Below are 14,720 nucleotides of genomic sequence, written 5' to 3'. Positions count from 1 at the left end.
CATCCTTTCCTCAGCAGTTCTACGGCTTCCCTGGATTCCAACAACTTGTTCCACCCTCTCAGCCTACCCAGTCTTTTCCTGGGTTTCCACCCGCTCCACATACTCACCCTACTCAGCCTGCTGCTCATGGGGTGGCTACTCCATACCCGATGTACCCTCCTCATGGCCACTACCCCTCACCATACACATGGCCTCCATCTCCTTACCCACCTTTCTATCAGCCTCCTCCTCCTCCATCATCCGACCACCAACAGTAGATCGCCAATATTTCAATTCTTCAATTCCGCTCTCCGGGACGGGCAGCGGTCTTGTGGCGGGCAACCTGTAGCAAGCTACAGTGTCACTTTCACAGGACAATTAGTTTACAGTTGGTCTTTGGTCAGTTGGTCTTTGGTCTGGTCGGTTCACACTAGACGGACTCGCTGGGCAGAGACACGTGGCAGGGATAGGGTGGTTTAGTGGAAATCGTTGCCAGATCACCACCACCACCCAGTGGGGATAGACTTAGATGATGTTCTTTATGAGCCGTTGGTAGCTCTTAATGATTGTATATATGAGTATTAGTTTTGGGTCAGAGGGCTGGTACGTAGTCGTCTAGGGTGAGTGAGTCTATACACAGAGCACGTCTTCACCATCCCTACACATCTGAGCCTCGACACCCCCATTGTACCTGTGAGTCCTGGGCTGGAGTTGAGTGTGCTACCACGCTAGAGTGTATCAGTCTTTGAGAGTCGAGTCATATGTTCTGGTCTGCTGTTGTGTCTTTGTGAGCTCTGTTGACAACTATTGTTTCCTTTTTTTTCAGTCTGTTTGAGTGAGATTGTCACGCACATTGCGCCGAGGACCACCCACTGTAGAGAGCACGACAGATTATCCGAGCTACACCGGGCCTGGGGCTCAAGCAAAGGAGGGCTGGTAGCAGGTTCGTGGTCGACGTCGGCAATGGCCACCGCGCAAGCCTGGCACTCAGAGTGGTCCTCAGGCTGGACTGCCCAGCAGCAGTGGGTTGCCACTTGGAACCGATTCTATCCTCTTCAATAGGATGAGGTCCCTGCTCCAGCCTCCACCTCAGCTTCACCCTCGACAGCCCTCCCCCCCCCTCACCCCGAGTTCCCCCCTGCTCCCGCTCCCCCCCCCCCCCTCCCCCTTCTCTCTCTGCCTCTTCACCTTGCTCTCCCTCCTTTGCCTCGCCCCCTTCTCCCCCTGCTCCCTCTCCTCCTCCCGCTCTAGTCCCTCAGCCGTCCCAGAGGGCAGGGCCTTCTTCAGCTGCTAGGAGATCTCTTGGCAGCACCTTTGCCACAAATCGTTTGGCGAGAGAGGGACAGCCTTTCTTGCGACCTCCTCTTTAGGTGCAGACGTTTACCTTTGCAGCAGTTTCTCGTAGTTTGACGAGCTTCAACATTCGTCGTCGTTGGGATTTCTTCACCTACCTACGACTTTACCCGTTTTCTCGGCGACCCCTCACTAAACCTTGAGGCAGCCTACTTCAGAGTTCATGTACTGTTCCTTGTATCTAGGGGGGTAGAGGCCTTGGACTCAGCGATTGGTTTCGCTTTTCCCCTCTACGACAGGGACCAGGCTGAGTGGACTATAGAGTTAGTGTTGGAGTGGCTGCAGAAACAGGCCCTAGAGTTCTCTCACCACATGGGAGACCTAGGAGTTACAGACATGCTTGAGACTCTTTGGCCATTGGCCAAGTTTTTTGTGACACCTTTAGACGTAGTAGGATGTAGACACATTGTGGTTCACTTTTCTGCTGACACGCAGAGCCCGCCATGCTATGTACACATACATGAGGACGCTTGGACAGAGGAGGTTGCTTTACGTACAGCTCGATCTACTTGGGCTTGGATTGGACACTCTTTGCAGTCATGCCTATCTCGAGGACATTCGGATGTGGATTACTCCCCATTCAAGCCTGCCTCGAAGATAACACGGTTAGCTGCTGCGACAGCATGAGTTCTCTCTTGCTCCCCATGAGGACTGTCTCATGGAATATACAGTGACTAGGAGGGCCCCAGTTTCAGCATCAGAGAGGCTGACTGCGCTAGGAGCTTCAGCGATGCCTCGTGGGAGGAGAGATTGACCTGCTTATGCTACAGGAGCATCATCTGTGTGAGAACCGCATTAGACGTTGTGGTCAACTTTTGCGTGGACGGTGTGAGACTTTTTCGTCAGTTGCTTTTGGACCTGGAGGCATCCGGGGCGGGGTATGTATGACTATTGCAGATTCTCTATAGCAGGCCATTGTGGGTAGAGGGATTATTGTACCAGGCAGGGCTCAGTGGATCACCATGCAGGTTCAGGGTTGTCTCATGGGCTTCCTGAACATCTATGCGCCCAATGTGGCGAGTGCACGTGCAGAGTTTTGGTCTCAGATTATTGGGTCTCTGCCGCAGGCAGAGCAATGGTGCATAGGGGGTGACTTCAACATGTTGGAGGAACCCTCTGACAGGATTGGTGGTAGCCACACTACTGTGTATGGCGTTGAGCTGGCAGCTTGGGAGAGGTTTTGTATGACTATGGGTTACAGATATGTGGCAGCGTTTTAATTTTGTGAGGCCCCAGACACCCTGGCCTTCTCTCATTCGGAGCGCTGAGTGGGAGGCGTGAATCTATCTCCGATAGATCCCTTTTACACTAGTGACCACTTCTGTGACTTGGGTGGGACAGTAGGCATTCTGGCAGGGACCTCCTTTTCGGACCATGCTCCAGTGATCGTTACAGTGACTGATAGACAGAGGAGGGGGAGCACGATGCTTCGCATCCCAGAGAGGGTCTTGCTAGACTCAACGCTTAGAGAGCGAGTGGAGGCTCTTTGGACAGAGAGCTTAGACCTACAGGATTCTCTTGCTGACAGAGTGGCCTCACGACTTGCTCAGCTTAGTCGACTCTTTCTCCAGGAGTCTTCGGCCCGCCTGGCTGCAGGGAGAGAGGAGGAGCAGCGTCTCCAACGGGGCGTTGCTTCCCTGCAGAGGATGTAGAAGCAGCATCCAGACAGTCCTTGGTTGGAGGAGCAGTTACAGCAGGCTCACCAGGAGCTCGTCAACATAGAGAAGAGGCGCCATGAGTTTGCTTTCCATCGATAGGCACCTCAGTGGACCCACGTGGATGACAGAGTGACACGAGCTTTCTTTGAGGCAATGGGACCTCCGCATTCGCATGCCAAGGTCAGTCAGTTGAGGAGGCCCGACCGGTCAATTGCTTCAAAGCCAGAGGACATGCATGCAGTTGCCACTGATTGCTACGGTGATCTACTGTCTGCAGAGCCTCAGTCAGAGCGTCAGGATGCATGCAAAGAGCAGGTGTGGGCACAGATGCCTTGTCTTGTGACTGAGGAGATGCATGCAAAGAGCAGGTGTGGGCACGGATGCCTTGTCTGAGGAGATGCGCCAGAGGCTTGAGCTACCTCTTCAGCTAGAGGAGGTGCACACGGCTCTTAGCGCACTCCCGTGTGGTAGCTGTTCAAGTGAGGATGGCTTGACTACCAGTTTTTTCTTGGAGTACTGGGACTTGCTTGGCTCAGATCTGTGTAGTGCTTTTCAATACATCCTGCACACAGGACAGATGCCTGATAGCATGAGTGAGGGCCTCATCTACCTCATTCCCAAGGAGGGTGGCTCCTTGGATGAGATTGGACAGTGGCGGCCCATCATTATCCTCAACTCAGTTTGAGGATTTCCTCAACTCAGTTTGAGGACTCAGCCACCTCTAGAGGGGGCATTATACATGGGACTCAGAGAGGTTTTGTCAAGGAGTGTAGTATCCTCGACAACATCTTTACTTTTTTGGGAGGCTTCTGCCCTAGCGCGGCTCCGTGGTGAGGATCTGGTCATTCTTCTTCTCGACTTTGAGAAGGCCTACGCAGGATGGTCTTTTTAGATGCTTGGATAAGAGGGGTGTCAGGTTTGTACAGACGGGCACACAGTCAGGTACTTTTGTGAGGAGGTAGAGGGTATCGTTTCATGCTCACACGTTCAGTCCGACAGGGCTGCCCTCTTGCCCCATTCCTCTTTCTTTTCTCTGCTGAGGCGATGAGCAGGTTTTTGGTTTCACAGCAGGTTGGTTTGCGTGGCTTAGCACTTCCTATCTGGGGAGATGAGCTATTGGACGCTGAGTTTGCAGACGACTCAGCCTTGTATTTGGATGGCCAAGAGGCCAACCTTCACAGGTGTGAGCAGGCTCTTGAGACTTTCTGCTATGCATCTGGCGCATTGATCAACTGGAGAAAGAGAGTGGCTTTCTCGGTTGGTAGTGCTCTTATGTCTGATTGGATGCCAGATGAGGGTTTCAGGTGGATTCCACCACGGACTGCAGTTCGGTACCTGGGCTGTCAGGTTGGTTTGGACTTGTCTCCCAAGCAGCAGATTGCTCCCCTCCTCCTGTCTATCAGGAGGAAGTTGTTACATCGGAGCTCCGCACGACTTTCTCTGGCAGGCAAAGTTGTAGTGGCCAACCAGGTGTTGTTGGCTACTGTGCGGTACATCACTTCTTGTTGGATCTTCCCGAGTTCTTGTATCAACCAAGTTGAGAGGCTGATCCGGAACTTCCTTTGGTCAGAGCGTGACACTTAGATAGCCTCAGCCAAAGTGGCATGGCAGGTCATCCCTCTTCCTTGCTCTTAGGGAGGGGTAGGTATCAAAGACCCAGCACAACAGAGCAAAGCCCTTCTTGGCAAGTTCATCGTTAGAGGACTTCTTCTAGGAGAGGAGCCCTAGAAGGAGTTCTTGCTACAGCGGCTTAGTGCTAGGGTGCCTCAGGTTGGCGGCCCCTGGCGACCCTCGACAAGATGGATTTTCACAGAGATGTGCACAGTTGGCTTGAGCAGGACGGTGGAGGACCGCTTCGCTGTGAGTTTTCTCCAATCTTGGGAGCAACTACGTCGAGGCCAGGAGCAGCGTCAGCCTACTTGCACGGAGGAGCGCCCGAGACAGCCCCTTGTTTGGAACCCCATGGTTAGCACTCAGAGAGGCCACTTGGTTGGTAGTCGGCCTCATGTGTCCTGGAGTCCCATGGCAGAGGGTCCACCACGCTCTCTAGGTGACTGGTTACAGTTTTCAGGCTCGTTAGAGGAGCTTCAGAGTCTTCAATTACAGGGCATGAAAGGGGTGCAGAGCATGTGTCAGGATATCTCAGAGGCAGTACCAGCTGAGTGGTTCACACCTCTCGAGTCAGTAGCGCCCAGGTGGATGGGAGCCTTCACGCGACTCGAGGTTCTCATCTCAGTTTGGGCTTGCTCAGAGACTGTACCCTCCCTATTTTTCAAGCTACAGGGTGAGGGACGCTTACACCAAGTTGCAGTAGAGGCCCCGCAGGTGGCAGAGTGCTGTTTTCAAAGGATCTGAGTGGTGGACATCTGTGGGAGGACTTGTGTCATAGATCCCAACCCAGCAGCTCTTGAGACTAGCCACTGGAGACTGTGGGCTTGGGAGAGCTGTCCCCTGGCACGAGTACAGTGGGATCCTGGAGAGTGGCTTTGGAGGGACCCTTTCTCCTCTGCAGACCACCTAATTGTCCCTTTCTTTCAGTACACTATTCGACAGGGACGTCACATACTATCAGCACCGAGAGAGGCTCGCCCTGCTGCAACACCTCATTGGTAGGAGGAGGGTCTCACAGCTGAGTTCTTGACAGTTTTTTGGGAGAGGTTGTGGGACTCCAGACAACCGAGACGAGTCACTTTGTTCCAGTGGCTAGTTACACACAGAGCTACAGCAGGTGGGAGTTGGCTTGTACATAGTGGTCTCTCGGCCGCATGTGCAGTGACCTTGTGGAGAGTCAGCGTCACTGTCCCAATTGTCCTTTGGCACAACAGGTGTGGCTTCGTGTTCTTCGGCTGATGCCAGCCCTTTCCACAGCTCGGCAGTCAACTTGGGGGGCAGCTGCTTGGTCCACTCTCACGGGCCCGGCACTTCAGTTTGAGCTATCTTCCACCAGCAGGATGATAGTGATGCAGAGGGGTCGACCTACACTCCAGCCTGCCACAGAGCTTACTCCACAGGAGTGGTGCAGGGAGAGAGAGGAGTGCTGGAAGCTCATCAGTGGCTTGACACTCTGGTTTATCGGGCGGGCCCGTTGCTTCCGTATCTTCGAGGCTCTCCCTGTACCACCAGCCGAGACTGTTTGGGATCTTTGGCTAGAGCTGATCCATATCCTCAGAGGATAGCTCAAGAGACTCCACGGCAGCTCCGCGGAGCGTAGAGAGGCTTTTCTTCGACTCTTGTGTCCTGGGCCTTTTTTCACCATGGTCCAGGGTGTACTCTGATGGCACTACCGTCCACCTGTGTGGCTTTTCCCTCCTCCCATCTCTTGATTTAGCCTCATTGTACATATGTTGTTTTTTCATTGGGAGTCTCCCCAGCATGATTGTTGTAGCCCTCTCTTGTAGAGGTGGTTGTAGCCCTATAGGCAGTTTTATTAAATAATAGATGGATCTTTTTCTTGGAAAAAAAAAAGTATAGTATCGTGCTGTGGAAAGAGCTGGCATCAATCGAAGGACCCAAAGCCAAAACTGTTGTGCCATAGGGCAGTCCCACAAACAGTGACGGTACCAAAAGGCCACTATGTACTAGCCAGCTCTCCACTACTGTGGCTCTGTGCAACTAGCCAATGGAACCCCGTGGTTGTCTGGCGTTCCACAACCTCGTCCAAAAGGTTGACAAGAACTGAGTTGTGAGACCCTCCTTCTGCCAATGAAGTGTTGCAGCACGATGAGCCTCTTTCCGTGCTGCCAGTATGTGACGTCACAGTCGAACAGTGTACTCAAATAAGAGAAAGGGTCCCTCCAAAGCCACTCTCCAGGATCCCATTGCACTCGTGCCATTGGGCAGCTCTCCCAAACCCAAAGCCTCCAATTGCCCGTCTCAAGAGCTTCTGGGTCAGGATCGATGACACAAGTCCTCCCGTAGATGCCCACTACTCGGATCCTCTGAAAACAACACTCGACAACCTGTGGAGCCTTTACTGAGACTGTGTAGTGGACCCTTGCCCTCGATCTCGAAGAGTACAGTCTCTGAGCAAGCTCGAACTGCGATGAGGACCTCCAGTTGCGTGAAGGCCCCCATCCATTTTGGGAGCTGCTATGTCTAGAGGTGTGAGCCACTCAGCTGGTACTACCTCTGTGATGTCCTGACACATGCTCTGCACCCCTCATGTCGTGCAAATGGATGCTCTGTAACTCCTCTGGCAAACTTGAGAATTGAAGCCAGTCACCTAGAGTGCGTGCTGGACCCTTTGCCATGGGACCCCAAGAAACATGAGGCTTACTACCAACCAAGTGGCCTCTTTGAGTGTTGACCATGGGGTTCCAAACAAGGGGCTTGTGTTAAGCACTCCTCTACGCAAGTGGGTTGGTGCTGCTCAAGGCCTCTCCGCAACTGCTCCAAAGAGCGAAGCAGGCTCCCAACAGAACGATCCTCCAATCTCCTGCTCAGACCAACTCTGTGCATCTGTAAAGATCCATCTAATGGAAGGTCTCCGAGGGCCTCCTGCCTGAGGCACTCAAGCTCTAAGCCGCTGAAGGAAAAACTCCTTCCAGGGCTTCCCCCCGAGAAGCAGTCCTCTGACAACAAACTTCCCAAGAAGGGCTCTACTCTGTTGTGCTCGGTCTATGATCTCCAACCCCCCCCTGAGAACAAGGTAGAGTGATGACTTGCCAGGCTACTTTGGCCCGGGCTATCTGAGTGTCATGCCTTGACGAAAGAAAGTTCTTGATCAGTCGTCTAATGTGGCTCTCATAAAGATGATGCTCCTACAGCATAAGAAGATCAATCTCTCCGCCCACTAGGCATCGCTAAAGCTCCTGACATAATCGACCCTGTTGACGCTGAAACTGGGTCCACCTAATCCGTGCACGTTCCATGAGACAATCCTCATGGAGAAAGAGAAAGAACCAATGTTGGAGCAGCAGCTAAACACCCTATCTTCGAGGCTGGCTTGGTTGGGGAATAATCCCCATCTGAGCGTCCTCGAGATAGGCGTGACTACAAAGAATGTCTAGCCCAGGCAGTGTGCAGGGCAGCCTCCTATGTCCAAGAATTCTCATGTATGTATACATAGCATGGTGGGCTCTGCTTGTCAGCAAAGAAGTGTACCACAATGTGTCTACATCCTGTCGAGTCTGGAGGTGTCACTGAGAACTTGGCCAACGGCCACAAAGTCTGTTCTAGGTCTGTAACCCCCAGGTCTTCCATGTGAGGAGAGAACTCGAGGGCTTGTGCTTGCAGTCACTCCATCACTAAGTCCAGAGTCCACTCAGACTGGTCACTGCCACATAAGGGAAAGGAGAAGCCAACCACTGTGTCCAGGGCCTCTATCCCTCTAGCTGCAAGGAACAGTACATGAACTCTAAAACAAGCTGCCTCAAAGTCTAGTGAAGGGTCACCGAGAAACAATGTGAAGTCGTAGGCGACGAAGTCCCACCTACGACGAGCAGGAGGCAGTGAGCGGGCAGGAGGCAACTAGTGGGCGGGCAAGATGGCAGTCGGCAGGAGGGGCAGCACAAGGGGGGGAGGGCAAGGGAGCAGCGCGGGGGCGGGGCAAGAGCGAGGGGGATGGAGCACGAGGGCGCGAGGGGGCAGCGTGAGGGGGGGGGGGGGGGGGGGGGACGGGACAGCAACAGCAAGCTCCCATTTAGAGAAACCTACATGTCAACTTTTATGTTTTTACAAAATAAGCTGCATATGTTGTTTGAAGGCTTGTTTAGTATCAAGGACTTATGTGTAGCTTTACGAGTTATATTTAGCTTTCCTCTTCTTTCTTAACAAGTCTTGTGTTTGTGTGAATGAGCATTTTGTGTTTGTTTATTGGGAAAGGTGAAAGAAAAATCATGTTATGAGAAAAAACAGTTTTTTCTTTTAGGTGAACATGTGTGGTGAAGAATCTCTAATGACATGTACAAGTTACCAGCTATGACATTAAATATCTTTGACATAAATGGGTACTCCTTTACTTGAAAAAACAATTTTTCTTGCAGCAAGCAAAGCTTACAATCAACTAAGTGACTTAGAAGAACTTTTGGAAGGTGCAAAAAAACAGATTAAAAAGTGGATTGAGGATTCACGTAAGGTGATTACAAAGCATTGCAACATAAGGTTTGTTTGGTGTCCTCGATAATGTGAAAAGGACCTAACTTTTTGCAATGTTTAGGTAAAAAATGAAACTACAGATGAAGTCATTAGCATTGTGCAAGAGGCCATTGAAGAAAGCATTCCTCTTTGGTACTACATGTGTCTTGATGGAGACCGGCTTGCTATTGTGGAGACCAACCTCCAACTGGTAAAAATTAATTATAGCGTGTGTTTGATTCACAAACAAAGCAAATAAAAAACATTATTCGACAAACACAAGTTTCTTTTTCTTGTAATAAAACATATCTTCTTGAAATCAAGTAACAATGTACATGAGTGTTAGGCGTTTCCGAACTATGAAAATAAGAATGCTCGACTGTTTTTAGTAACAAGAATATAAATTTACTCCATAACAAGTATGAATATTTCAAAATGCATGGGAAATGAGTGTGAGCTCTTGGTTGGAGCAGCATGGATGCCATATAAGCGGCCTTGTTAGTCATTTCGTGACCTCTCTCCTATCGAGGGTCAGGCATGCTGCTATTTACTGCTGCCTTTATAGAAAAACTAATATTCATTGGACTCTTCTTTTGAGCAAACCTTCGTCATACAACACCTTCTTAAGCCTATTGCTCTCTTTGAACAAAACCACAAGGCTCTAATACATACACTTCCTCGTACTAATCATCATTCAAAAATGTAGTTTTGATGTCCAATTGATGTACATTCCAACCATTATGAGTTGCCAATGCAAACATGCTACGAATGGTAGCTATACAACAAGTGGGAGCAAAAGTCTCATCAAAATCAACGCCCTTCTTTTGAGCATACCTTTTGTAACAAGTCTGGCCTTATGGCACTCAACATTACCATCGAGGTTACGTTTTGTTGAGAAATTTTTCATACTCCCTCTCAATTCTTGGCAATATTGCTTGGATGATCACTGTGTATCTATAAAGAAATTTGGAAGAAATAGAATGCCACCATCACTCACATAATTGACTAAGAAATTCACTACATCATGTTTTAAATATAAACAAATCTAAATACGGGGGCAATAACACAAACATAATTTTTTATTTTTTTATTTTTTTATTTAAAAATATATATATATATATATATATATATATATATATATATAGAGAGAGAGAGAGAGAGAGAGAGAGAAATTAAATGAAATGAAATGTTATATTAACGTCTTCAAAAGGCCAAAGTGACCTATGAGACCAGAAAGTTACAATGCGGTGTATCTGATACAAAGTCAGATTAACAAAATATAAATACTGCGGAACCCTAAACTAAGCTGATAGGTGTGAAAGGTGAAAGGCGTCAAACGTGTAAACTAAGCAATATAATGTGTAGACAATATGGAGGGAAGTACAAATCCATCTTCATAGAGATCCATCTTCATCTGCACTATGGACGACGAAAAGGTATGGCTTGAATCCTTTGCTGTAGACTCCTTCGAAACTGTGTAGCTCCTCTTCTTCATCGAGGTCGTCTAGACCTCCCTAGCTCCAATGCTCGGTCTATGAGAATGCCAGTAGTGCGGGTAGACCTCTCCACTGTTGGTTGCTCCTTTGTCTGTTCTTCTGGGTGTAAAATATCTAGTGTAAAGAAATCTGTGATCTGTCTCTGGGGTTGTCTCTCTTCAGCTCTCCTCAGTAAAGTTTCTCTATGCCTGTGTAACTCAAGTAGATATAGCTGAAGACATCTCTGATCCTCATAACTCATGACCCTAGCTAGAGGCCCAAAACCTTCTCTGAATAGACAATGAAAACGGCCTCGTATCTCATAGTACATTGTGCAATGACATAAGTAATGTACCTCTGTCTCTGGCTCTAGATGGCATAAGCGGCATATCTTGCTATCTGCTGGTGTCCCTCTGTATCTGCCAGTCTCAATCTCGAGCTGATGTGAGGACGTGCGTATCTGGCCAATGGCACAATGCAAACCATGAGAAAGATGTGTGTCCATATAGCTAGGTCGAATCACAAACCCATCCCCCGTGAGGTGGAGAAGATGCCCTCTATAGAAAGCCATCTTTGTGCCCAACTCCTGTATCGGCTCTATCCATGTCCTCCTCGTGTCCAGATGGATCAGATCTTGAGGAATGAGTCTATTAATCTCTACCCGTGTCAGAGACCTCAAGGGTGCCTGTAGAGAGTATTGAAAAGGAGGCAACCTGTCATCCATGGTGAAACCATGTGTCTGAAACCATGATGCCATCTGTGCATACCATCATGATGTATCCCCATTAAGAGCTAATTTTCTGGAGGACTCTACAGCCACCCTGGCATATCTGTCTCTAGTAGTATCCCACAGACTGTGTACAAAGAAGACTGATCTGGTAAGCGCCTCAATCTCCATAGGGGGGGCAGCTTATTCCGTTCGAATGATATCATGCGATATGGAAGCCTTGGCTCTAATCAGCCGAGAGATCATAGATACCAGGGGCTTCTCCATACGCCTCCAACCATCATGGCCTATAGAATGGTTGGAGAAAGAAAGAAAGAAAGAAAGATTTATTTACGTCTTCAAAAGGCCAAAGAAAACTGGCCTATGAGACAGATCCATGTACAAGAATGTGAATATCGTGTGGATCTCTGGTATGTGCAAAATGACCGGGTAATAATGGCATCCGGTGTACAAAGTGTAGTGTGGTAAGTGACCGGGAATAACAAAGCATCCGGTGTGGAGATGTGGGGGTGGCTGGCTAATAACAAAACATCCGGTGTACATAAAGAGGCATGTATGTGTGTAGTGAGAGTGAGGGGAGGAGGGAGGGGGGGTGGTACATGAGCTCCATCCAGTAGTGATAGCAGGGTGTAGTATCTGGTACATCCGTGAGCCTGATGTGAGGACTCTGGCTATGCCCGCCATGTCTAGTGTCTGCTCTGCCCTCCTCTGAATATATATTGTATGTCGATTCCTAATGGCCTGGACCTCTCGTCTGTGTCTCTGAGAGGCCCTAGAGAGATATCCTGGTAGTCGTGGTCTCCGCCTAGCTCTGGCCTCCTCAGCTCATATCAAAGTCATCCCCTGATGTGTGGATGGCTATGGATGCATGGGTACTCTAGCCTGGAAGTAGTCTGTAAGGTGTGTCTGCTTGTCCGATCCTCCACCTTCCTCCGTCTGGAGGGCTCTCTCTCTATGCTGGTGCATCTCCACCAAGAGTCTCCCAAGTAGTCTCTGATCTAATGATGTCATCACTGTCTGTAATGAGACCTCTGGCCTATCAAATAGAGTGGGGTACTGTGATCTGATCTCCTCATAGTGAGGGCATCTGCATAAGAAGTGGCTCTCACACTCTACCTCCTGCTTGCATAATCTGCATATCCTGGCCTCGCGTGGGACACCTGCTGCTCTGCTGCTCTCAATCTCAAGCTCGTGGGATGATACTCTGAGTTGTCCGATGGCTACCCTCATGCCATGTGGTAGATATACATCCATGTAGTGGGGCCTCTGTATGAACCTGGCCTCTGTGAGCATAAGGAAATGATCTCTGTAATATATATATATATATATATATATATATATATAGAGAGAGAGAGAGAGAGAGAGAGAGAGAGAGAGAGATGCCACAATAATGAGGGCCTTTGTATTACTGAAGCTACAATGAAGCTAAATACAATCATGATACACCACCTTGCCAATAAGGTGGCCTTTTCATGGTGCCAACATAATGGCATTCCACTATCAAGCCAACAATTTTGGCCTTAATTGATAAGAAACTTATTCTCACAGAGTCATCTCATTGAAGAAACGTCATCTTCTTACCTAACATCTCATTTTTATCCTGTAGGGCCATCAAAAAAACATACACAGCTATTAAAAACATGTGTACACTTCTTTTTAGAAGAGTTTTTGTCTAGATAAGAGTCCAAAACAACCTACCATGAAAGGTCCCATGGCACTTGCCAATAAGGGCTCTAATTGGTTGCACAATGCCCCACCGGATTTTCTTAGAATGCATTTCAAATTGAAATGAGGTGCTCTTATTAATCATTGATTATATGTGGTTGCTTGGGTCATTTCATAGCAAAATGTAAACAGATGGATACTGACTATTTGGGCATGTATCAACTCAAGATGTTTCTGTAACAGGATGGGCACCGTGTGCCAATTGAAAAGAGCAGACTGTAAGATTCTTTTAGCACTTCAAAACAACTGAACTAAAGAGAGAAATTAAATGAAATGCTATATTAACGTCTTCAAAAGGCCAAAATGACCTATGAGACCAAAAGGTTACATCCAAGTGTGACCCTAGTACATGTGTGTGTGTGTGTGTGGGGGTGCATGCATTCCGGTATAGGACCTCATGGACCCAGTTGCGCAGTACGCTATGAATGCAGTTATTCTGTTTTTCTCGGGGAAAATGCCTACTACGCAAGATGTCGGCCAATGGGTCGATTTTCTCCTTAAGCGACAAGCTGTCCGTGGTGTCTACTTTGGGGAGCGTGGATTTTATGAAGTTTTGCTCGCAGATATAGAAGCTTGAAATCTTTTGCTTGAGATGTCTCCCATCTTTTTTAATACGCAGATGACACATGTTCTCCCGTGGGCACTCACTAAGAACTACCAGAGTCTTATTCGTCACAAATGCCCGGTGTGGGTGGAAATTGTTGATTTCCCCCACACGCGTAGACATTTCCTGCCGTTGTTGGCTGCGTAGCTTGGAAAGGTTATCTGTCCTCCAAAATTGGATGCGAATACCAACAGGTTTTGTATTCTATGGGACACGGACAAGATTACCCCTGATGGTATTATGGTTGACTCAGGTGATCCATGGGTAGGCAAGCGCCCCTTTAAACTTAAATGGGGAAAATTTGCGAATTCATGTTTTCGATGCGGCAAATTTGGTCATATGCAATCCGAATGTCCAGAGTCGGTCTTGCAACCCCCTCCCTCTGCTGTTCCTTTGTCCACCTCTATCCCTACTGGAAAACCCACAAGTGAAGCCAAGCAAAGTGGAGTTTCTATTGCTAAAGTGGCTTCGAATGTGGACAAAGGGAAAGGCAAGGTACAGCAAGTTACTGATTCTAGGAATGGGACTACTGCTAAAGGCAACAATGTTGGACCTGCTGATGTCAATACATAGGTGGTGCCGAAAAAAGCACTGAAGATTCGCACGCCACTTTCTTCTCGTAATTACGTTCCTTTTGTTAATGCTAACAAGAATGCATCGTTTAAGCAACTTCCGTGCAATGACAATCGCACGCTGATTGATGCATGGGACAAAGCGATGCACTCTTACAAAGATGTACTCCTTGGTGAGGCTTCCACATCACATGTGAACACTGTGGACACGTTTCCTGCCCTTACTCAGAGAATGGGTCCTCGTACGGATGCAGTGGATGGAGACGTGTCTATGGACACCTCCACTTGATTTTGATACTTGTTGCTTTGTGTACATATGTTTCCAATGCAAAGTCATATTAAATGCATCTCATACAATGTGCGTGGGTTATGCAACCTTGACAAACGGCGGCTGACCTGGCACTATGTACATACATGTAGGGCAAACATAGTTGTATTGCAAGAGCACAATCAGCACAAGTTTGTTGGTCAATGTTCCTATTTTGCCGAATATTGGATTGCATATGCTGGCTCGCAAGATTTATCTGATGTATTGAGACATGAGCTTCAGCC

At 48.5% G+C, this 14,720-nt stretch overlaps 1 protein-coding gene across 4 annotated transcripts in view; it reads left to right on the top strand.

Annotated features, from left to right (window-relative positions):
- Positions 1–14,720, top strand: part of LOC147459138 (uncharacterized) — a 267,221-nt gene that overhangs the window by 187,817 nt on the left and 64,684 nt on the right. For all 4 annotated transcript variants that reach the window (XM_086510478.1, XM_086510479.1, XM_086510480.1 and 1 more), the window contains 2 exons: positions 8,975–9,066; positions 9,148–9,276. In XM_086510478.1, coding sequence (XP_086366604.1) covers positions 8,975–9,066; positions 9,148–9,276 — 221 coding nt within the window. The remainder of the gene's footprint in view (positions 1–8,974; positions 9,067–9,147; positions 9,277–14,720) is intronic.

Source organism: Adiantum capillus-veneris, chromosome 4 (genome assembly GCF_014529385.1).
Source record: "Adiantum capillus-veneris isolate H3 chromosome 4, ASM1452938v2, whole genome shotgun sequence".
NCBI classification, from domain to species: Eukaryota; Viridiplantae; Streptophyta; class Polypodiopsida; order Polypodiales; family Pteridaceae; genus Adiantum; species Adiantum capillus-veneris.
This window is presented reverse-complemented; position numbering and strand designations above follow the sequence as displayed.